This window comes from Astatotilapia calliptera, chromosome 1 (assembly GCF_900246225.1).
Source record: "Astatotilapia calliptera chromosome 1, fAstCal1.2, whole genome shotgun sequence".
NCBI lineage: Eukaryota > Metazoa > Chordata > Actinopteri > Cichliformes > Cichlidae > Astatotilapia > Astatotilapia calliptera.
In genome coordinates, this window is record NC_039302.1 from 33,092,711 (window position 1) to 33,116,330 (window position 23,620).

Sequence of the window (23,620 nt, forward strand, 5' to 3'; positions counted from 1 at the left end):
TTTGCATCTTGCTCCATTTCCACACGTCAGTGTTTTTTCAGTGTACTGATAAGCCCTATTGCGACTTAAGAAATGATATTGCTTCTTTTCTTCAAATTTTCATGTGAATATTGTGTATGTCTGTGCTGTTATTCAGTGCTTTCTAATAAACGATTAAGATGTTTGATCTCGCACGACTGAGCGAATACAGATTTTGACTCGATTAATAACAGGGACACAGGGCCCGATGGGCGTCGTCACCACCTCACACACACACCGTCACTGCCTCTGCTCTTCGTGTTGCTGCCATTTCACAGATCGGGAGGGCTGACACACACACACACACACACACACACACACACACACACACACACACACACACACACACACACACACACACCATGAAACTTTACCAAAAAAAGAAAATAAAGTGGTCTCTGACAACTCTATCAACATATAAAAAGAAATATTCTAAATACTTTTGGCATCTTCAGTTTAATAATTTAGGACTGAGTTAGGAGGAATATGTATTGAACAAATAATTTCACAGTTGAGGAATAAACCTGTTGATGTAACTGCTAAATAAACTCAAAGAAAACCTTTCACATTTCTGTATGGCAATTCCTTCTTTTTTATAGCCTAGGCTACGTGAATACTTGAAAAACTTAAAAGTGATCTGTTTGCCTACACACGTCTTCTCCTTCTGCCTCTACGAGCACCTGCACACACACTTATGCCTCTCCCTGTCTTCACTCTTTTTTCCAAACCACGGATACACACAAATCATCTTTTCCTCCTCCTCGTCCTCCTCCTTCTCCTCCCATTCATGCCTTCTCTCCCTTTCCTCCTCCCTTTTCCTGCCCTTTTGCCTTCTAACATTTCTCCTCCTCCTCCCCCCCCTCTCCCTTCTCCTCACACCCCTCCTACCGTTTGGACTGCAGCAGTTTCTCCTCTGCCTCCTGTCTTTCTCTCAGCAGCGTCTGCAGGTGAAGGATCTCCGTCTGGTAAGACACTGTCCTCCCCTCCACCGCCTCCTCCAACGCTGCCAGTCTGGTTGACGCCTGGCTCCGGTACACCTGCACATACACATTAGCAGCACACAGACACGGAGGAATGAGATGTGGAGTGTTGCTATGAGAGGGGTGGATTTACATGAAGGACAGCGCAGCAGAAACAAGTGGAGTGGAGGAGGGGGAGTCTCACACACTGGGACAAGGTGAGAAACAACAACAACAGCACACAAACACAAACATGCACACACACAGATCAGTAGATTTTGTGGAAAGGATGGTGTGAATCCCTCTGTATTTCTTCTGCATGTGGTGTTTATTTGTCTGGTGGGCGTGTACTTGTCTTTGTGTCTGTGTATGTCTGTGTCCAGGAAATAGCAGTTTGTTATAAAGTTATACTTCAGTCATTGTGTCTACAGATGAGCAGCTGTTAGGCTGCTGACAGTTCATAACAACTGCTCGTAGTGCAGCACACACACTTCTACAAGTGGAAACAGGTGAGGGTTTTTTTGTTTTTTTTTTTACTGTGCCCTGCTTTACTTCTGATAAAGTCAAGTAACAATCTACAAAAACTAGACTATAAGAAAAACTGTGTGGCAGAGAAAAATACAGATGCACAAAAAGACACAATGACAGTAGCTATAACACATGCTGCTGTTCTGGGCACTGCAGTCAGAGACAACTTAGAACTGAGGAAAACAAGGTCTGAATAAGGACAGATAGTGTGTGTGTGGGGGTAGTAGCCATCTCTCAGCCTGTGTATTTGTGTGCGTGTGCAGTGGGAAAATTACAATGTCTGCCTCGGAAAGAGTAAAACGAACATGCTTTTTTTTACTCTTTTACTTTACGGATTAATTGCTTACTAAATAACTGGCTTCCCTGTATTTTATTATACGACATTCTTCACAGAGGCAGCTAGGCAAACTGCTTAATGTTTGAATACTGACGATGAATTTGATGCTCGTTTTTCTATCCACAAGGCTATGTCCCACCGTTTCCTTTCAAATCTAGCAATTACGATACCCGATTAGAAGACTGTTGGGTTATAATTATCCAAACATGAGGCATTCACCCAAATTATGTTTTGACCCTAACTGCTCCTGGTTATTGTAGACTGAGGCAGAAGTGAAAACTCCTTCAAATAAAGCCTCTCTTCAAATATTTTCAGAGAAGCAACACCAGATGTTAAATGCTTTTTCCTTAGGCTAACTGTGGTCTTGTCACAGCAAAAGTATGAATGAACCACCTGTTAAATAAGTGTTGGAATTACATGGACAGCTTTGCTTCCTCTGTGACCTCAAAGCAATAATTTCTATAATTTTATATGCATGTGGCATACAGTTTTATCATTTCCAAGAAATTTAAATTGAGAAACGATTTTTTGCTCCAGCTAAAAAATGTCCTGACAGATAAATAGGTGAAGCAATGTGATTCTTTTTTATTAAATGTGACTAATAATCCCACTATTTATTTTAACCAATTATGAGTTCATACTACATTATGACCAGAGCTTAAATCTGTGACAAAACAAACAAGAAATTAAAATAAAATTAACAGAAATCAACAGCTTGCTGTAACATGATTATTGGCCGTGTTAATTATGTACCTATAACACATATGTGAACTAGTACTATACCTTATCATACTGCCTGTGATAATTCCAATATTGATTTTTATTTGGCATATAGCGTCATATCACAACATCAGTGATAAAGTGATGCTATGCATTTCCATTTGCTAGCATATACAACAACGATTCAAGCCCAGACATGTCTGAGAACGAGGGCAGCGTGTCAGCCTCCAGTTACCACCAACAAAGCACAGTACTTTGCAAAATATGCAAGAAAACTATTTTCTCTAAAAGTGGAAATAAAAAACATGTTTCACTGTTTATTGATGTGGTTACACGGTGTGAAAGTAGAGCTTTAAGCAGCTGGTTAAATGCTTGAACCAACAAGATACAGCATTGTGAGCACAAGATAGGATTCAATTTCAAGATTCAATTTCATTTTTTTTTTTTTTATATGACACAGTGGTGCAGGCTCTTTCAAAGCAAATCACTACCTAGGCTACCTTGTGCTTACATTTGACTTGCACTCTGTTAGATGTCAAATGTGTAATATTATGCCGCCACTATTTCACTATAATTCCGGGTGGAAATAAATTCAGACTTTGAATTAAGTAGTCTGCCATTAGTGACAGACTACTACTACGGAAAACGAAGCCCTTTGTTTTGTTTGCACTAAGAAACGCTGCTGCCTGTGAGCTGCACATATTGTTCAGTATTTATTTTTTCATTTATTTATGATATTATCATCGATAATATTGGGACATAATTTCAAGGCTATATTGTCTACTCCTAAAGTGCCCATTATAGCAGTTGCATGCCAACAGTAACATCACCATAGCTCTGTACCATTTGTACCAGCAACATACAAGAAAATGAAAACCTTCAATAGCATATTATATGTATAGAAAAATGTATACATATATAACATTATCTTGAACATGAACTGAAATAATTCCCTGCATCAGAGTTAACATGACATATACATATATTTTTCATGTTTACAAAAAAGATTATCCAGCATGTGTCCATTTCAGTGTAGAAATGTGTCCATTTCTACACATTTCTACACATTTCTAGAAATGGACATTCTATTTAGTTTTATGGATGTACACTGGCAACATTAAACCAAATATAAGCTTTTATATTTTCTCTGATCATACAGTTGACACAATTCTCATCAGAAGTCTGTCATACTATACTGCTAGTAGAACCAAAATATATATCTTTTGATTTACAACTTGAATCTTAGGACAAATCATGACTTATTGAATTGAAGACATTTTTGCCTTACCAAGATAAACATGTTATAATCCATCCATCCAGCCAGCCGTTTTCTTCAGCGATTCCAATTCAGGGTTGTTATAAAACCAAATCTAAATCATTTTGGTTTTCTTATTAAGATTGGTTCACTATGATAAGTCAGCCATAATTACACTGTGACAACAATAATCATTTATTGTGGGATACCAGCCTTGGTGTTTCAATGCGAGACAGTTATGTTCAGATGACAGCAACTCTTGCACATTAAATATTTGCACTTTTGGGTTCATTTTTCTCTTTGGCATGCACACAATGGTAGTTTTAAGGAATACATATATTTAGTGCATTATCTGCAGAGCAACTCTAAAGATTCACAGGTGTTTTTCACTCAAACAGCTTCAATGTATCTGTTAGCCTTGCTATCTGCAAGATGCACTGAAAAGGCTGCTCTGATTCTATAAAGGTGTGTATACAAGAGGCCACAGATTGCAAATAGCGTGATAGCAAGACAGAGAACATGCTGCAAGAAATGTATCTGACTGATTAAACGTAGGACCAGTTTTATTTACTAACACCTTATAAGCAAAGAGAGTGAGTTTTAAGTGCAGTCTATGTGTGTGGCTGTGATTGTGTTTTTTGTAATAGCAAGAGAAAGAAAAAGAACAATGTAAGAATGACTAACAGTGCTATGGAATATACAACCACAGAGATGAAGCATAATTAATAATAACAATCTAAATGTAGCTAAAACAAAATAAATGAAGATTATTACATATGTGTAGCCTGTCTGTTCAATTTTACACAGGCTTCATCTGTAATATAACCATAGGCCACATCTCCCACTTAATCCAACAAAGGTGACTGCTCTCTGGAGGAGAGCATCTATGTGGTTATTAGGGGGTAGCATATGTCACCATCCGCCACCCTGTAGTTGTGTGATGTATTTAATGCTCTGACAAAGGGACAGCCTGTTTTGCTTTACTTCTCATGGACCAGGAATGACAAATTCTAAAAAAAAAAAAAAAAAATAGGATTCTCCTTACAAAAATACTCATAAAAAACAATTCTTCTCTTAATGTCTTGAAAACCACACAGAACCTAATTAAACCCCAATGAAAAACAACCAATAAACGAGCTGACTTAAGATGCATTGACTAAAACTGTCATTATGTCCTAAGACAACCAAAATAAATAACATAACACCATTTTTAATGCATTCTTGTATTGGTCTTAGTTTATAAAAGAAAATAGAAAAACAAAGGAGTGGAGTCCATGGGGTATAATAGTGCACACTCAGAGAGAAGTCAAACACATGCAAACATGTTTGATAAAAAGCAGAACATGCCAGAAATATTCAAGATGTATTTAACAAATGTTGAAAGCACAAAAGCAGCAGGGCACCGACCTTCACTCAGCAGGGTGGCTCCAAAGCCCCACCTGACAAGCAGAATCTAAATATTAATCTGAAACTTATCTGACGCCTGTCTTGCCTCCTCACATGCTGGCCGCTTAACCATTTAGGAGTCTCAACCTTGAATATGGCCTCTGTCTCTGCCCAGCTGGCATGCTAATTCCCAGCTGAGCTCAGTGATGAATGGAATCGGTATTATATGTTGTCAAATCAAAATGTCTCCAACTCTCCAGGGAGTCAGCCATCAGCCCAGCTGAACTGGTGACATTTAGCCCTCACAACAAGCTGAGCTGAGCAACACAAAGCCAATATAGCCCCCATTCTAGCTGCATCCCAGGGGCTGCTGACCTTCTCCACACAGTAACAACAAAAATACAAAATAAATCCAGTATATTTTCTTCGCATAAGTATAATTTAAGACAGATTAGAGTTGGAGTAAGGGTGGTTTGGGCTAGCAAATGATTTATTTTATTACCATTCTGACATTGAGAAAGAAATGGATTAACTCCTGAAAATCTCAAAAGAATGTATTAATTGAAGGTATGGTATAAAGAGCTCTACTCTGCAGAAGGACTTTTGCATAACAATACTTTAACCCCACATTAAATTACAACAAACAGCCCCAACATGAATATGAATTACATCAACTGTTATTGTAACTTGGTGTGTAAGATCAGATCACTGAGTGTCCACTTTAATCAGTCTAATAACATGTTGTCGGGTCAATGTGGTCAGGTGTTCTTCCATTTTGAAATAACCTATTTTGCTGCTGAGTCAGGAGCGCATCCCATATAGCTGGATACTGCTGATCAGCATGACCAATGGACAGTCAGACATTTCCCGCAGGAGATGGTCACAGAGGGGTTGAAGGAATAGCACAATGATCATGGAGCACATTGTGCAGAATGCAGAGAACGAGATTCGATTTGCTATCACTCTGAGCCTTGTTTGCAAGCTAGACTACTTTGTTTCTGTAAGAAGAGGACAGAAGCTGCTGTTAAATGGTGTGCTTAGCGATCATGCTTGAAATTACTAAATATACTTTTCAGCTCAGGTTAAACAACTTTTCATGTGAGTTTGAAAACATTAACTTCCAGCTTGAGCAGCCAAGGCTATGTACAGATTCTCTAGAATGCCCATCACTAGTTGTTTTGTTTGTACCCATTAAAAACTAGCTAAAGTTCATCCTTTTAGTCTTACCACCTGCTCAAAGCCAACCATGTATCTGCGCTGCCATATTTCCATGTGTGCACAGGGAAATGTGAGAAGGTCTCAGGAAAGAACCATACTGCCAAATATATTTTAATATACATAAACGTTGATGGAAATAGTTTTCCTTTGACTATAGTGGTCTTGACTGAACTATATTGACAGTACAGGCCTCATTGTATGAACTTTTTTCAGTCGCTCTTTGCTGGAGGGATGGTGCTGCTCTATGTAATGCAAGAAAACCTTCTCTTTAAAATACCCCAAAGGATTTTTGCACTGGATTAGTAGGGAAACATCTAGACTATATTTGTCTTTAGACATTCTTGTGCAATAGTGCTTTGGATTGTTATCCCTCTTCAGTCAGATTTCTGTAGACTGGTAGCATTTAATTATATTTACAGGCCTCCATGGTGTGAAAAGCCCCAAAACCTTTGGAATTGCAGCTCTAAATCATCGCACTATGCTGCCTTGGTACATAACATTCACCATCACAACAAACATGCTGGACCCCATCTGAGCCAAGCAAATTTATGCTGGTCTCATCTGACCATAGAATCATTTTGCAATGTTCATCAGATTCAGAGCAAGGTTTATTCCTGGGATGCCAGCCATAAAGGGTGACCTTACACAATGTCCTTGCACTGCTTTAACCTCCACAGAAACTCAGATTACCATTGATAACCACTTTGTGAAGTAGTTCCAGTGAACCACAGAGCACTGGATAAATAACTATATAAACATAAATATATAAAAATACAAATATACAAACATATAGTTGTTAGGAGCTTTATAGTTTTTAAAATTTCTTTACAACTACACTGATTGTTTTTCATTTGTGGATTTAAAATTCTGATGGTAAATACCAATTGCCACATCAAACCTACATGAAAACAGGATGAATACGCAAACACCACATGTAAACGTAAACTTGCCCAGGTAAAACCTAGGCCATCACCTTAAAATGAATATTATTGAATAGTTTCTACTTTTTGGCAACTATGGCTGACTCGGAAACTGGACTACAGGACAGAATGACAAACCCTAGGAGTCAAAATGTTGTCATGTGCAGCAGATTACAACCCAAATACAAGGCATACCGAGACAAAGTTCAAAAACAAAAACAGAGTGAGAAGTTTATTTGGTTTAGGGTTAAATGCAAAAAAAAGAGGGGGGGGGAGGAAATCTAAAAAAATTCAAGAAGCCCAGAAAGAACACACAACAACACTGACTACAGATGTGAAACGTGACTGACTACACACAGACATAAGACCCTAACATCCGTAAACTCTATGAAGAAAGACACAGGTGTAAAGCCTAGGAAAAGGAACACATTGAGTTATACTAACCAGGATACTAAAGCAAAAAAACAACAACAAAAAAAAGATATAAAGGAAGATGAAACTCAAATATGAACACTAAACAAACTAAGAACCAAATGGAACATTAAACAATAAACGGGAATTAAAAGTAGGTCAAGGACCGAGGACCAGACACTGTGCTGACTTCTTCCAGTGAAATGTATTTGTTGTCACAAAGGTTGTGTCCAAATGCTGCGCTATGATAAAACGCTATTGGGGCTAAACTTCCCTGGACGGCTAAATTATTTTTACTTTCCCTTTTAAAAATCGTATAATAGCATGAACCAGAGGCCAGAGGCCAGAAGTCTGTTAATATTATCTAGTAAAGTACTCACTGTGACAGTTCTGTTATCAGGAATAAAACTGTTCAAACCTAAATGCTAATGGTAATGCTCATACAATAATCCACAGTAGACTTACAGAGCTGTTCTCCAAATCAGTTGCTTGACTTCATTCTGAAGCATAAATCCCGTTTTTCTCTCTTCAGTAACTGTGAGAGATGCCACATGTGTGATATGTTTAAATGTGCCACCATGCAGTTTCCTGTAGTTTCATACATACAGCATACAACTTGTTTAGTAACTTCAGTTTTTTGAAAACTTTGTAACCAGCTTCCCTGTGTTTTGTTAAATCCCTGTTTACTCATTTTTGTTAGTACTATCTGAGGTACAGATTATAGCATAAGTGGGTGTTCTTCTCTACAGTTACACTCTCCTGTGTAACTGCACAAGATGGCAGTGAGCTTGGAGACTTAAGCCACATTCCCATCCATACATAATTGCTGCTTATGATGAAATACACTTTGACAACTGTTCCTAACAGAATACTGTTTGTGCCAGATGTCTTATTTAAAAGACACAATTTTGTCATTGCCTCAGCTGCATATAAAAGAAAATGCCTGAATGCCAGTTTAAATAACTTTAAATAACTTTAAATAAATAGCTGTAAAACGTTATGTAAAATGGTTTGTAGTAGTGCTACTATGTTTGTCTGGTTGCATAATTGTTTCTGTATTCATTAGACTCAATCAGGTATTTATATGGTGGTTGCTGATTTAATGGTTGAACAAATGCCTAAATATTGTGCATTTTCAAATGTGTCATATAGGAGTACAACATATGTGACTAAATGAACATGCAGTTAAATATGTGCCCAATATTGACACCAAGCACACAAGCAGTAATGATAATTTATCAGTATTTAAGAACTCCCAAGAAGAGAAAATCTTCAAAAGTACCTTATTAGAATTGACTAGAATCACTAGACTATATTGTATGTATAAAGCTGTGGTACAATTTATTACCACAGGCACACATAGAACTGTTAATGCTTTTAATGTTTTTTAAACAATCTAGTTTTTAAAAAAATCAAAGAAAGTTTGCCTTTCTTTGTTTTTCACACCTAATTGTTATAAACAAGCATGAAAGCTCTGGCAGCAGCATGGCCATAATCCTTTGAATCAATGGCATAATTCAGACAAGCATCACCAAGCGGATATTCTGACAACAAAGGTCAAAGCTATCATCAACAATCCACAGTGAAATGAAGAAGGTAGGGGACAGGAGAATAATGACACAGGAAGGTGAGGGCAAATGGTCCACTTGCTGTAAACTAAGGGAGTATCAGAAGCCACTGGACAAAATTTCTGTGTCCAGCAGCAGACTTTAGGAAAGCAACATACATTAAGGTCTTTTTCGCACGATATCTTACACATCCTGCAAGTCTGTCTATGAAAAACTTGCTAAGTCTTTTACAGAATGTTTGGAATATGGCAAGAAACCTAAGGTAAAATCTGATGTCTTCAATGACATTGGACAAAGTCAGACTGTACATTAATTAAAACCCGAACTGGTAACCAAGAAGTACCTGCCAGTGAAAAACAAATGCAAATGGTGTTCTTAGTACAATTACATTTTTAATATGGTTGTCATATTCTAAATTTTTATATGCTTTTTATTTTCTATTTTAAATATAACATGGCTTTTCAAGATTTACAAAACAATTGCAGTATGTTTAATATACAATTACAACTTTTTTTTTTTTGGAACACTAGTGCTATAAATGCAGGTAAACCGCGTTTGATCTGGTTTTGTCAGGATCTATACAAAGTATTGACCTGCATAACTCTGGGTGTGAAGGCGCAGGTCAAAGCGTCTGGAGCTCAGTATTTCAAAGATGTCTGTAGCTGTGATAACACAGCTTAGACTTTGCTTTTATCTTGCTGATTAAAGTCTTTTCCATTATGTCATGAAACGTGTTCCTCAAAGCATTTTTTTTGCTATTAAAAAGATGGACTTGTTACTGGCTTGAAATCCCAGGATGAGCCACTAAACACCATGAATGCAGGATACAAAGGCAGGCGTGTTTATCAAGGTTATAAGAACACTTTGTTCGGCAAATGGGAGACAGAAAGTGGTCCAGTGTTTTAAAACCCAGTGTAATACTGAAAAAAACCATCTCTTCTCTGCACAAACAAAAAGACAAAAGAGGCTATAGTGTGCGTGTTGTTATGGGTCTCATGCTGAAATGACTGATTCTAGCATTTTTCTTGGTAAACCAAAATGGCTGTAATTTCTAGTGTGAAATTACCATCTGACTCAATAAGGGCCTAATTATTCAGTAAAAATGCGCCAGAACGGTAGACTGGCTCACACACAGTAACTAGTCCAACAGATGCTTAAATGTGAAGTCGACTTCAGTGTTAAGATAAGATAAGATAAGATAAGATAAGATAAGATAAGATAACTCTTTATTGTCATTGCACAGTCATACATAGTACAGTAGTACAATGAAATTGGAAAAACTGTCCTACGTCGGCACTACATATAACACAACACGACACGATATGACACATCACAACGTAACAAACAACACAACACAGTATATTAACTTAGTATAAAGAAACCCAGTGCCTGCTGCTGTACATGTGAAGGCTAAAGACTTTTTGCTAGTAGCATAAAAGTCTGTCATTTTCATTTCTACTATTAACTAATAGTTCCCTTAACTTGAATAATGCTTTTGTTGCTTATTCACTATCCTTTTGTTTCTATTATCAATTGCATCTTTTAACCAGTGTGTATTAAAGGCTTTCTCTTTAGTTAAATGAATTCTAAGGGTTATAGGGCAGGCATACCCATTCAACAGTCTATAACAGTAAAAGGAACCCCATCAATGCTTGAAACCTGTATGAGTACATTTGTTTACTTTGGGCAACATATAAGGTTTTCAATGACAGTCATAATGTGCAAAAACATATCAAAAGTACCTGGGATTATATTCAATGTGTATCTTAGAATTTAATGTTTCCACTTTCTCTCACATGTTACGCTACCTCTTGAACTACACATTAAATAACATATGTTTATGAAGTGGTTAGTAACCTGGTCTACAACAACCTTTCTCAGGGACATATCAAAGCATGTTTCTGGGTAAACAGTAGCCTCCCTAATTATTACAAGACTATTTACAGTATCTTAAAATTCAGATATAAAGAGAGTGACTCTCCACAGTAAAGTGCAATTAGATCCCAGTGAATTAACTACTCAGTCACAATGACTAAGGTGTGATTTTTCTATATTTAGTCATGAAATTTAACTACTACAGTAGGCAAGAGTGGTTGATTTATTTTAGAGTGACACTATGGCTAAAAAGAAACTCTTTCTTTATTTTTGGAATCTCTTCAATATGGGCACTAATTTGTCCTGCTATCTAACCTCAAGTAACTAATCTTATCCAAAGGGTACCTTTTATTATTATTTTTTTTTTTTACCATCACTCTGTTCACAGTGACTATTAACAACTAATAACGTCACCTGCTTGATAATTTTGCAACAGCATCCACATTATGAAGCAGTTTCTCATTAGGAGAGAGATCACAGTAGCATTTTCAACACGTGAAGCTGACTTTAGCCGGCAGTGTTTCTGTATTTGCAGCATGTATCAGAAGACATGCTTTCTGCATGGACTACAAAAAAATCTATGTCCTGTTTCTGTAAAAACTGAGACAAGTCTAATATCACCAGCTAAGCTCATAATTTATCTTTAATTGAATGCAATAACACATGCATACCCTGTCTTCTATTAGTTGAAAACAATACACTTGAAAAAAAGAGAATCTGACAGCACGTACAGAAAGAAAAAAAACCTGGCAGGTCTTGGACCAGAATAGATCAATGCAAATGTGTGTTGCTCCAGATGACAGCACCGCTGGATGGCTCTGGACAATTCATCTGGTTGGACTGCAAAGTGATGAGATACGCAATATTGCAAAGTGCAAGATGGTGATGAAGGCTGTGGTGATTAATAGCTTAGCACGTAAAGTAGGGATATTCTCCTTACAGACCAGGAACCTGACAACAACACACTCAGCAAATTCTTTCAATTAAACCACAGCTCAACCAACAAAAGCAATTTTTCCCCCCAGAAATGTTTAATATACATATTATGGTGGCTGTAAGTTCATATGGTAGATTTGAAAGTGTGGCATAAAGTATATCTCCAAAGTGGATACAAATTTCTGGCAGTAAACGGCCAGTTAATGCATAATGACAGGGAGTAGTGATAAAAAAGTACTAAGGTAGCACAATGATTGCAAAAGAAGAAAACACTGATGTGAATAATATCATTAATGTTTCAAGCATTGCAAAAGGTTAATGACTGTTAATGGTCTGTTAGGTCTTAGTAATACAGGCTTTGTGGGGAAAACAATTGAAAGTTTGTTTACAATGTAAGCTCTCTGGGATACTTAAAAAAATTATAACCCCAACTCTCAAATTCCTTTTGCAAACTGGGCTCTTTCATGAGTTATGAGCATCGAGCCCCCTCTTTACAACCTTTTTTTTTGGGGGGGGGGGGGACTTTTGTGGAAAATCAGGCAGTTCTGCTTACATGATTGATCTAGCAAGAACATCTCCGTCTTTCTGACATCTTTCAGAAGGCTTTTTAACTCAACAGACAGGCTTACATATTTAACAGTCAGTAAGTCACAGAGAGTAGGGGAGAGCGGGGTAAGTTGTCACACTGTTCATAACTCCAACACTAGAGGCTCTATCTCAAAAATGAAACAGCCACTTTGTGTGACTTCTTCTTCTATAGTCAACCTCCTGTTCACATGTAGTCAAGACTGCTCTAATCTGAGGTGAGCACATCTTTTTTATTTTTTTGACCTAAAAGGAAAAATAAATCACTTTAAATTTTCGTCAGTACAACTTTGTTAGGTATAGATGTTACAAATTATTATTTTACACAAAATAGAGGAGACATTAACGTGTCTTTTGATACTTCAGCTGATGTGCTATGTTGAGCTAACCCTGACATTTAGCCAAAATTAGCATAAATGTCAGTTTGGGGCAAGTTGTCTCATTAACTTTGGGGCAAGTCGTCACATGTGACAACTTGCCCCAGTACAAATAAATGCTCCAAAAAATTGATATTGTAATTCATTTGTATTTGTAATAAGGTTTTTGAAGAAAGGAAGGAGAGGCAGGAATTAAGGAAGGAAGAAAGTAAGATGGTTCGAAATTATCAACGAAAGACAGAGCGTGGCAGAACACCACCTAACATTATGTTAAAGGCAGTCAGGCAGGTAAAGATGCAGAACAAATCAATCAGAAGTACAGCAAAGGATTTTGACATAAATTACCGTACTCTAACTCGGTATTGTCAAAAGATTACCAGAGAAGAAATTGAAAGTCAGACAGCCATGCCAACAACAATGGTTGGTTATACAACGCCAAGGAAGATTTTTTCCCCTGATTTGGAAAAGCAGCTTGTTGAATATATTACTAGGTCAGCTGACATTTATTTTGGTCTGTCACCAAGTGAGGTCAGAAAGCTTGCCTACCAGTTTGCTGTGGCACACGAACTGAAGTTTGTGCCTTTGTGGGCAGAAAAAGAAAAGGCCAGCAAAGAGTGGTTTACAGGCTTTTTAAAGCAGCATACAACATTGTCACTGAGAAAGCCAGAAGCAACTAGCCTTGCCAGGGCAAGTAGCTTCAACAGAGAGAATGTCAATGCTTTCTTTGACAACTTAGAGAAAGTGTTATGCAAATATGAGTTTGGACCAGGAGACATTTGGAATGTTGATGAAACTGGGGTCACCACTGTACATAAACCAGACAAAGTGTTGGCCAGACGTGGATTCAAACAAGTAGGGTCATTGACCTCTGCTGAAAGGGGAACCCTTGTCACACTGGCCTGTGCTGTCTCAGCCATAGGGAATAGTTTACCTCCATACTTTATTTTCCCACGTGTCCACTTCCATGACCATTTCCTGATCAACGGGCCACCCGGCAGCAAAGGAGGGGCAAATTCCTCTGGATGGATGAAAGACACACACTTTGTTGACTTCCTGCAACATTTCAATGAACATACAAAGTGTTCAAAGGAGAAGCCCTGTTTACTCCTTTTGGACAACCACGAGTCTCATCTGTCCATTGATGGACTCAATTATGCCAAAGAAAATGGCATAATCATGCTGTCATTCCCACCGCACTGCTCACATCGGCTCCAACCATTAGACAGGTCTGTCTACGGGCCACTAAAGAGGCACATCAACAGCACGTGTGATGCCTGAATGAGGAACAACCCTGGGAAGACAATGTCCATTTATGACATTCCTGGGATTGTGGCAATTGCATATCCTCTGGCTGCAACCCCATTGAACATTCAGGCTGGTTTTAGGGTGGCTGGGATTCAACCTTACAACAGAAATGTATTTCTGGAAGCCGAGTTTGCACCATCCTACATCACAGATCGCCCTATTCCGGACCCTGCCCTGCCAGGCTCCAGCACCAACTCTGCACTGCCAGGCCCCAGCACCAACTCTGCACTGCTAGGCCCCAGCACCAACTCTGCACTGCTAGGCCCCAGCACCAACTCTGAACTGCCAAGCTCCAGCACCATCTCTATCACGAGCTCACCCTTACCCAGCACTGCAATTACTGACAGCGGACTACCAACTCCAGAGGACATCCGGCCATATCCAAAAGCTGGCCGCCGAAAACCATCCAGCAAAGGAAGAAAACAACGCAAATCAGCAATTCTAACCGACACGCCAGTGAAGCAGCAACTAGAAAAAGAAAAGAATAAGGCTGAATCTAGCAAAAAGCTGTTTCAAAAGAGAGGGACGCGAGGGGGGAAAACATCTGGACCTATGAAGAACAACGCAGCTAAAAGAAGAAAAATAATTCAAGAGTCATCATCAGATGATGAAGAGTGCTTCTGCCTTGTCTGTGTGGAGCCATTTTCAAACAGTTGTCCAAAAGAGACCTGGGTAAAATGCGTAAAATGCAACTAATGGGCCCATGATGCTTGCACCTCAGGCCAGGCAATTTATGTGTGCCAGAATTGTGACTCTGAAGTTGAGTCTGATTAATCAGAAATAGGGCATCTGTTTTGTTCAGAGGATAAACATGTTAAGTAAAGCAAGTTATTTGCAGCATTCCATTCATTTATGATGGATTTATGTGCAAGCCAGAGAACATTTGAGTTTAAAGTTCAAACTAAAGTTTTCTTTCTACTTAATGTTTTGATTAAAATGTGTATTGGATTGAAATAATTGTTTTTTTTCCAAATTCTCTTGGCATAATTGTTCAAATTTCCAGTTTTGGTTTGAATTTAACAATTAAAATCAATAATCACAATTAAGTATTTGTGTTCTTATTTTAAGATAATCTAGTGTGACAACTTACCTGCCGATGGGGCAAATTGTCACAAGTACACATTCTCCATTCAACAGTCTACAACTCCGTAATGAGATAAGATATGAAAATGTAATGAATACATCATATGTGCCCGAGACTTCCTTCTTTCATTTGGTGAAACATTTATTACGTTGTGATGTATGGTGCTCAGTAAGAGTTAGTCAGTGTGAAAAGTGTGACAACTTACCCCGCTCTCCCCTACTATTGGGCAATTGCCAGTGCAAAATCCACCTATTCAATCTATATTTCATGGTCATGAATGAGTGAAAGACTGGCCATTCTTTATATAACACTTTCATGATGGGAGGGGGACTTGCTAATGTCCATATACAGAAGTAAAGTAAGCCGTATCAAGAGGAATGAACTGTGCCATGGCTCTCAAAAGCAATTTCTGAGGTTTTACTAAAACCTTTCGTAACCTTTCTAAACCTCACTGATTTAATTTGAATTGAACTAAATAAACTTAGAGCTGAACAAAGACTGGACTACCATCTCCAGACACTGCTGTTTCCTATGCTAACTGCCACATTTAGAGAGAGCTACACATCTTTCATTCTGAATGATGGTGAAACAGTACTGATTAAACTGATTATATCCCATTGACTAGTTGGTATCTAATCAATTTTCACACACGCACTTTTGCAGGATATTGAGGTTAGAGTATTTTCCACAGTTATTCTTACAGTACATGTAAGAGGCAGCATGTTAAGTAACCAGCTTTACCTTGTCTTTCAGTTTACACATGTCACTACACAGAAAAAGTGTATTAAAATTCATCATATGAACCAACTATCTTTAGGGAAATGTAGCCATAATATAGGCTCCAAGAAGATGCTGCGCAAAAAATACAATACGCAGGAAGTACAGCGTGATCTGTGGTATTTTCAGGTGAGGGCACTACCTGTAATGGAGGGGCCCTCAAGGACAAATACCTATCAGAAGTAATGTCCCAGAGGACAATCTCAAGCACTTTTCTAAAAAGGACGAAAAATGTCAATGTGTTACTACACCTTATACAGCAACTGTGTCTGGCCTCAACATGCCATTTAAGTTGCGTGGCCGTAGCGCAAATCCTAGTGCCAAGAATTCAAGACTAAAAAACGTTGATTTTGTAAGAGAATGGATGTGTTTTCCACACAAGTAGCCTCATCGGAACCACTTTACTTTTGTATGCTAGAGGCAAGAGAAATATTCCCAAAACGTTAAATCTACTAGCTGAGCACTATGTGTCATAGCCTATAGCTAACTAAGAACAACATCTTTACATATTATTTGACATAACACAATGGGTGCATGAGTTTATGCACAGTATTAAGTATTAGGTCTGTTGATTTGGCTGCAGAGACAGTAGCTGCTCATTTGCTCCTTTGCTGTCAGTTGCTCTTGGCACAACTGACAGCAAAACAAACCTAAACTGTGGACTTCTGTGCACACACGCACACACACACAAGCAGTGCCATGCAGGCATATCCAAATACGACAGGAAAATTGAAAAAATTGAAAATTAGACGGTTAAAAGAGCTACTGATTATTTCTTCACCTGAAGAAAACTGAGTTTCATATTTCATTTTTTTCTCAAGGCTAAATTTCAAGAGAACAGAGCATAAAAGAATAATGCTGTTCTAAATCTGCAGAAGCAAGGGAAACCTATAAAAAAATCCCATGTCTGATATTGAGAATTTTCTACCTTATCCAGTTTTAATAAACAGAACATATACACAGTATGGATAAAATGATTTTGATATTTATTTGCTTCAGAAATGACAGACCTCCTGCTAAGTATTTAGTCTCTTTTGTATGATCGCACATATTTCTCAGCCCTCAGGGACATTCAAAGAAATCCACAGTGTGGTAGTTTTGCTAAAAAGAAGAAGTGTTTCAGGCTGTAGACGAGTTACCAGAAACCTCATCACGACTCGAATGTGTTTTGTAATATGCAAAAACAAATGTGACAGTAACAACTGGAGCTGATGTTCAGTAGTTTTTGTATCACAGCTCAATGTCTGTGGAATTAGATTACAACAGTCCTTCGGTATCATTTCCAGTTGCATCAGTATATGCTGAATTAACAACCAGAGCAATTGTCAGTAAGTTCCTTATCATGTCATGTTTGCATTGTTTTCAGGGCTTACAACCCATTTCCAAAAAAGGTTTGAATGGTGTGTATAATGTAAACAAGAGCAAAAGTCTCTGTTCTGGAAACCATTAAAAGCTCCCCAAATTATGAGTATATATATATATATATATATATTTTTTTTTTTTTAAATCTAAGCTTCAGTATTGGTCATCTTAATATTATAAAGAATTAAATACAGGGTCTGACTGATTTGCAAATCAGGGCATTATTTTTTTACCTACATTTTACACAATGTTACAACCATTTTTTTCTTCGGAAAGGAGGGCCGTATGGATTGATGGATGGTTAAAAACGAGCTATCAATTTTGTTGGACACACACAGATTTAAATTTAAAATTAAAATTGTTTACAAATATGAACCATGAATCAGGAATATCTTGAAACATGATCAGGAACAGCAACAATGGAGTATGCAGCTACAAAGAGGGGTCCTCCTAAATGAAGGTCTGGAGCAAAGTCCATGTAGTGTGGGGTCTGAAGCCTTCCTCATATGTCTTCAGAGGGAATTTTTGTAGGTACATGACAATTATGACTAATATAGCTAGGTGTTGCTGTTAAATTTTTGTGGGGATGGAAATTGTAAGACTGTAAAACTTCTGTCTAGTATGACAGTAATGAAGCACCTTTAGGTAACTGCAAACATCCTGACATATAGGTAGACTGGTCAAAAATTTCAGCATATCCTAGCCAATAATGGCCATCATGTTCAGTAAACTAATAAATTCAAGTAATGATTAACTTGCTGGTTTTTGAATGTTCATGGTTGGCTGGGCCTTTCTGCCTGTTTTCCATGTGCCTTTGTGGGTTTCCTCTGCGTGATCTAGTTTTCTCCCACAGTCTAAAGACATGTATGTTAGGTGTCTTTGGTGATTCTAAACTGGATGTGAGGGTGATTGTGTGATTGTCTGTCTCTCTCTGGAAGCACTGTGATGAACTGATGACCTGGGTGTACCCTATACCCCTCCCTATGACAGCTGTGATAGGCATTATCCCCACCATGACCCTGCGCTCAATAAACGGTTACGAAAACGAATGCCCTGATGACTAACTCAGCAAACACATTTAATGCCCAATAAAAGAAATCAGTTTGTTCAGGGAGAACAATGAGAGTCTTTCAATGAATGACAATGCTCTACTATCCAATGCCCTAACTGAATAAATTAAATGCCAAGAAGGACTTTATATAATCCAATGGATAATGAATAAATACATTAAAAAATAATTTAAGTAACAATCAAACCTTTGGTTCAAGGGCTGGTCATTTATTTTAAGAACTGCATCAACACTAATGAATCAATGAAAAATGTTCAGGGAGCAGCTCCCTGTACCATCTCTCCCTGATTATCAATAGCACTACTGGCTCTTACTTTGCCATAAAAGGGCACTAGTATAATACCCTGATTCAACTCCCAAATCATAAATCTTTCATCACCAGAAGGTACACAAAGTCAAAGCAGTCAGAGAGGAGCTTTGACCTTTTCCTGCTGGGCAGAGAGATGCAAGACACTGTAGTGACAAACATGCTCTGGTTTTTTGTTCCTTCCTTCTTCCTTCTTCTTTTATTACTTCCTTTGCATACTAGTTAAAGTCACATGTGATGTTCTGTTTTTATTTCACCCTGTCTCTATATGTTTCCCTAGAACATGACTTGAAGATGAGCTGTCCTCAGACTGAGTTTGAGGAGAAGGAAAGTCCTCCTCCGGAGGAGTTAGAGTGTAAAATCTGTTATCAGCGTTACAATGTCCACCACCGGAAGCCTAAAATCCTGGACTGCCTTCACCGGGTCTGTGCCCGTTGTCTCGTTAAAATCCTGGATATTGCTGACAGTGCAGGCTGCATCTCCTGCCCCTTTTGCCGACACCAAACTGAGATCACTGAGCAGGAGATTTCAGCCCTGCCTGATGATGTTAACATCATGTCCCACTTGGTGATGCGAGACAAATCCTGGAATTCCGACCAAAACAGGGAGGTGGTCTTGACTCCAAAGAGTTTCTCCTCCTCCAGTCCATCTCGTGACTCATCCAACTGCCTGGTAATCACTATAATGGAGGTGCAGAGGGACTCACAACACTCTCCAAGCCAAAATGGCAGCTCAGATGTTTATGCTGAGCAAAGCCTGGACTCAGTATCTATAGGCTCTAATGGGCCAGCAGATCAGGATGCCTTGTCCAAGTTCTGTAATCATGTCCCACGCATCCTGGTCTGGCTTCTGGGTTTCTTATACTTTGGCTCACTTCCTCTTGGAATCTACTTGCTGGTGATTCAGAGAGTGACTCTGGGTATTGTATGCGTTAGCTTAGTACCATCAAGCCTGACAGTTTGCCTGGTCTATGGATTCTGCCAGTGCCTTTGTCAAGGCATGTGTGACTGCTCTTCCAGAGGATGATGGGATCCTGAAAACCGGTTGTCCTAGGATAGGAAAGAGTCAGCCTGTGGGAGTACAGGCCTCCAGGTAAAGATGATATCCTCTCCTGCACAGGCATAACAAGCTGAGCAGTCAGTCACCTTCATGCAAATAAAAGGCCAGTGAGACAAAATAAGTCAGTTTTCAGTGATGTGCTGTGCTTTTGTTAGACGTACTGCTTCAACGGAGATACCAGCTTGGTCAAGAGAAACAGAGCCAATGGCATGGTCTGTCAGCAGCCTATACCGACTTTTCTGTGATGCATTTTTGTGACCTTTATTTGTTATGTGTTGTGTGTTGACCTAGTCTAACATAGCATTTGACAACAAACCTTTAATCCTCGACTTGCATAAAAACAACACTGACAGGAGTCCTGTGCCCTCAATTATCAACATTGTTTATGTACAAAAATCCGGGATGCAAACCTTTTTAAATTAAATTTGGGATTGTGTGAACTGACATAAATGTGAATACAGTTTTCAAAGCATTATAATGGTTTACAAGAAAGGTCTGTTTACTTACTCGTTTTTCAAACTCGTTTTAATTACTGCAATTGACAGCTGCCAACAACAAAAAGAAAAATAATTGGGTGTGATTTAGGTCGGTGGTTATCTATGGTTTATTATGAACTAGGCTTCTGATGAGCCTGCTGATCGTGCATTTTTGTTACAATAGTTTAATATCCTACTTGAAACACCGTTCCTCAAAGTGAGTGTGAAGGACAGGTCATAATGTGAGAACTGCAAACACAGTGACTTGACATTTTGTATGTTATCCATCTGGCTCGATTTTTCAGCCTTCCTCACTTTCGAAAAAAACTGTCTGCATGCAAAGCATGTTTTTTTGCCATGACAAAATACAAAACACCAATAAAAACCTGTGACATGGCCATAATTTAATTGTTACACAAGTAGCACACAGGCAGAGGTGTGACGAGGTTCTTGCTGTTAGTGAATATGCATTTCTGCACCTCTAGCTCTCACGTCATTCGGGCTACTGTGCAAGGAAACAGTGCATGTGAGGCATAAACTAGGCTCATACCTCAGGGTTTTTGATACTTCCTGTCAAACAACACATCCTCCATTCAGTTTGTCCTTTGGCTTTAGCAACTCTGTTATTCTTGATTTTTTGGTACAGGTAACGTGCTTGTTTTGCTCAAAGATACTAATGAGTGTCGTGGTAGAAGCCAAATTTGCACATGTGTTGCAACAGCTGTCTTAATTGTCTGCTGCATGTTTAAAAAAAAGGCTCTTCTTACATGTACCACCAGGAAATACTGACTCAACAAATTGTGTTTTAATTCGGTTTTATAAAAATGAAAGAAAGAAAGAAAGAAAGAAAGTCCAGAATTTTAAATGCTATTTTTGATCAAGTCTTTTCCTTTGTGTTGCAGAAAGAAATTGCCCTTAAAGCTTTGTTTTGTTGTAGCAGAAATTTCTCTTCTGCGACACGTTTAATTGTATCCAGCAGTGCCTGACATTTCCAGAACCAGTTAAAATAGTTTTACCATTTAACTGCTTTATAGGGGCATTTCATTCTGTAAATCAAACTAAATCAAACAAAGTTCATGAGCAGGAGAGTATAGTATGACCTTTGTTGAATTTAAAAGTAGGCTTTATTTTAGTCTTCGGAGAACATTTAGAGTCTTTTCTGTTAAAATGTTGATAACTGAGGGGCCTAGAACTACTATTTTTCATATATCCAGTGACTGAAGTCGGGTAATGGTACATTTCATCAAATGCAGATGTAGCATTTACAATTCATTTGAGTGATAAACTTTTTCTCTGTTCTGTATGTCCTGATGATTTTCTGTCATTTGTGCTCTATATTTTTATTTCTTGGATTTCCTTTGTCAACTGCTCTATCTGTTGCTGTACATTTTATCTTTTATGATTTCCTGTATTTCTGCTTATGATACAGTGACTGCAGCTTAGCACTATGCTACCGAGTACAGACGCTACTAGGCAATTAAATAAATTGAACTATTTTCTTCTATAGGTTGCTCGTGTGCATACTTTCCCTCCTGCTACCTCCTGTCTGATTTTTGTGAAATTTTTCATAGGTAGTGTTTTTAAGCTTAGAGATACAAGATGCCGTCAAACCAATAAAATCATAAAGGCAAGAGATTATATGTGATATCACAAAACACCGCTGTGTTCGTAGAAGTGGGATTTTTAATCTTTAGAAGATTTCTAGAGACTCTAAACTCAATTTTTGACATGATTATCTCCAAACCTTCCAAAGCTTGATGAGACTCAATATTACTGCCAGGTGTGAGGATAAGAAAAAAGGATAACAATTTAATTCTCTTTTGAATAATGGCAACTGAGAATTACTACTTTGACAAAGATCTTTCATTTTTTAGTGGCATACTATTGTGCAATATTATTTTCACCAAAGATACACAGTAAATATGCCACAATGAGCTTAGACTTGATGAGGAAAAATGATCTGAACAGACATAAGAAGAAGAAGCGATTCTTAGAAGAGATATTAGTTATGACAGATATCAGCAGCAGGTCAGAAAAGAGGAACAGAGTTATTATTTTTGCTCTATTTGGTAAGATCTGTTACAAAGACTTCGTGTCAGTCAAGTGTTTGTCCTGCTTGCTGTACAATACAACATCTAAAGGACCCTGCCTTTCATCTTCCTGAGTTGAGTGACAGCTTCCATTTAAAAAAAACCCCAGTCTCCCTCCTTACATCTGAAAAGACAAATATGAAATTGGTCCACATATAGGACAGCCTTGAGTATGACAAACCTCTGTGTGGGTAATTCAATGAGCTCACTGTCATTATTTTCCTTAGCAACCGTTTCTCTTGCTTTGAAAATGGTACTAATTAGCATAGTCTGTGGTTTATGGTTTTCAGCTGTCAAACACAATTAGCCAAATTGACTCACTCAGGCCATTCTTGAACAGTAGGCACAAAGAAGGAGGGTCAAAGGTCAGCACACCAGGAGGGTAGAACAAATAAATATCCTATGTGATCCTATTATTTAGAGTAATAACTTCTGTAAATGTTCATATAAATGCGATGATGGGGGGGAAAGTGGAGGAGAATATTATAGAGTGGAGGAGAAAATTAAAGCGGAAAAAAGTCATCCCACACTGACGTCAAGCAGCAGAATGGGTCAAACCTGTGACCTGGCTATATTTATACATGCACTCACTAAAATATTTAACATTTTCAGGTGTATCCAGGAGATGGAGGAGCATGAATTTTAATTACATATGAATAATGTAGTCACAATCTGTTTCTCTTTATAGCACACACTTAATGCACAATCCCTATTTTTTCAACTCATTAGGTGGCAACACATATTACAATCACCGCAGGCTGACAGTAATCACCAAGAGCAAGAGCTGTTCATTAAAAAGAAAGCAACTGTTAGTACCTGCTAGTATTTCACGTTTGTATTAAAACGGAACCTGTGATAGAAAACCTCTGATCTCAATCAGTTATCATCTATTTAAGTAACTGAGCTTTTAGAGCAAGTCCACATAAGCTGCAATGAGAGAAAGAACAAAAAGGACTTTAGCAGGTGTGAAGATAAGGGGACAAGAATAACCTTCACAA

At 38.2% G+C, this 23,620-nt stretch overlaps 2 protein-coding genes across 5 annotated transcripts in view; one reads left to right on the plus strand and one right to left on the minus strand.

Moving 5' to 3' along the window:
* Positions 1-23,620, minus strand: part of cep89 (centrosomal protein 89) — a 56,043-nt gene that overhangs the window by 11,308 nt on the left and 21,115 nt on the right. For all 4 annotated transcript variants that reach the window (XM_026175324.1, XM_026175316.1, XM_026175299.1 and 1 more), the window contains one exon: positions 907-1,055. In XM_026175324.1, the coding sequence (XP_026031109.1) occupies positions 907-1,055 (149 nt within the window). The remainder of the gene's footprint in view (positions 1-906; positions 1,056-23,620) is intronic.
* LOC113026486 (E3 ubiquitin-protein ligase RNF182) lies at positions 990-22,036 on the plus strand. The gene is made up of 2 exons (XM_026175338.1): positions 990-1,195; positions 19,278-22,036. Exons 1-2 carry the CDS (start codon positions 1,132-1,134, stop codon positions 20,021-20,023), a joined length of 810 nt encoding a protein of 269 aa, XP_026031123.1. The 5' UTR covers positions 990-1,131; the 3' UTR covers positions 20,024-22,036.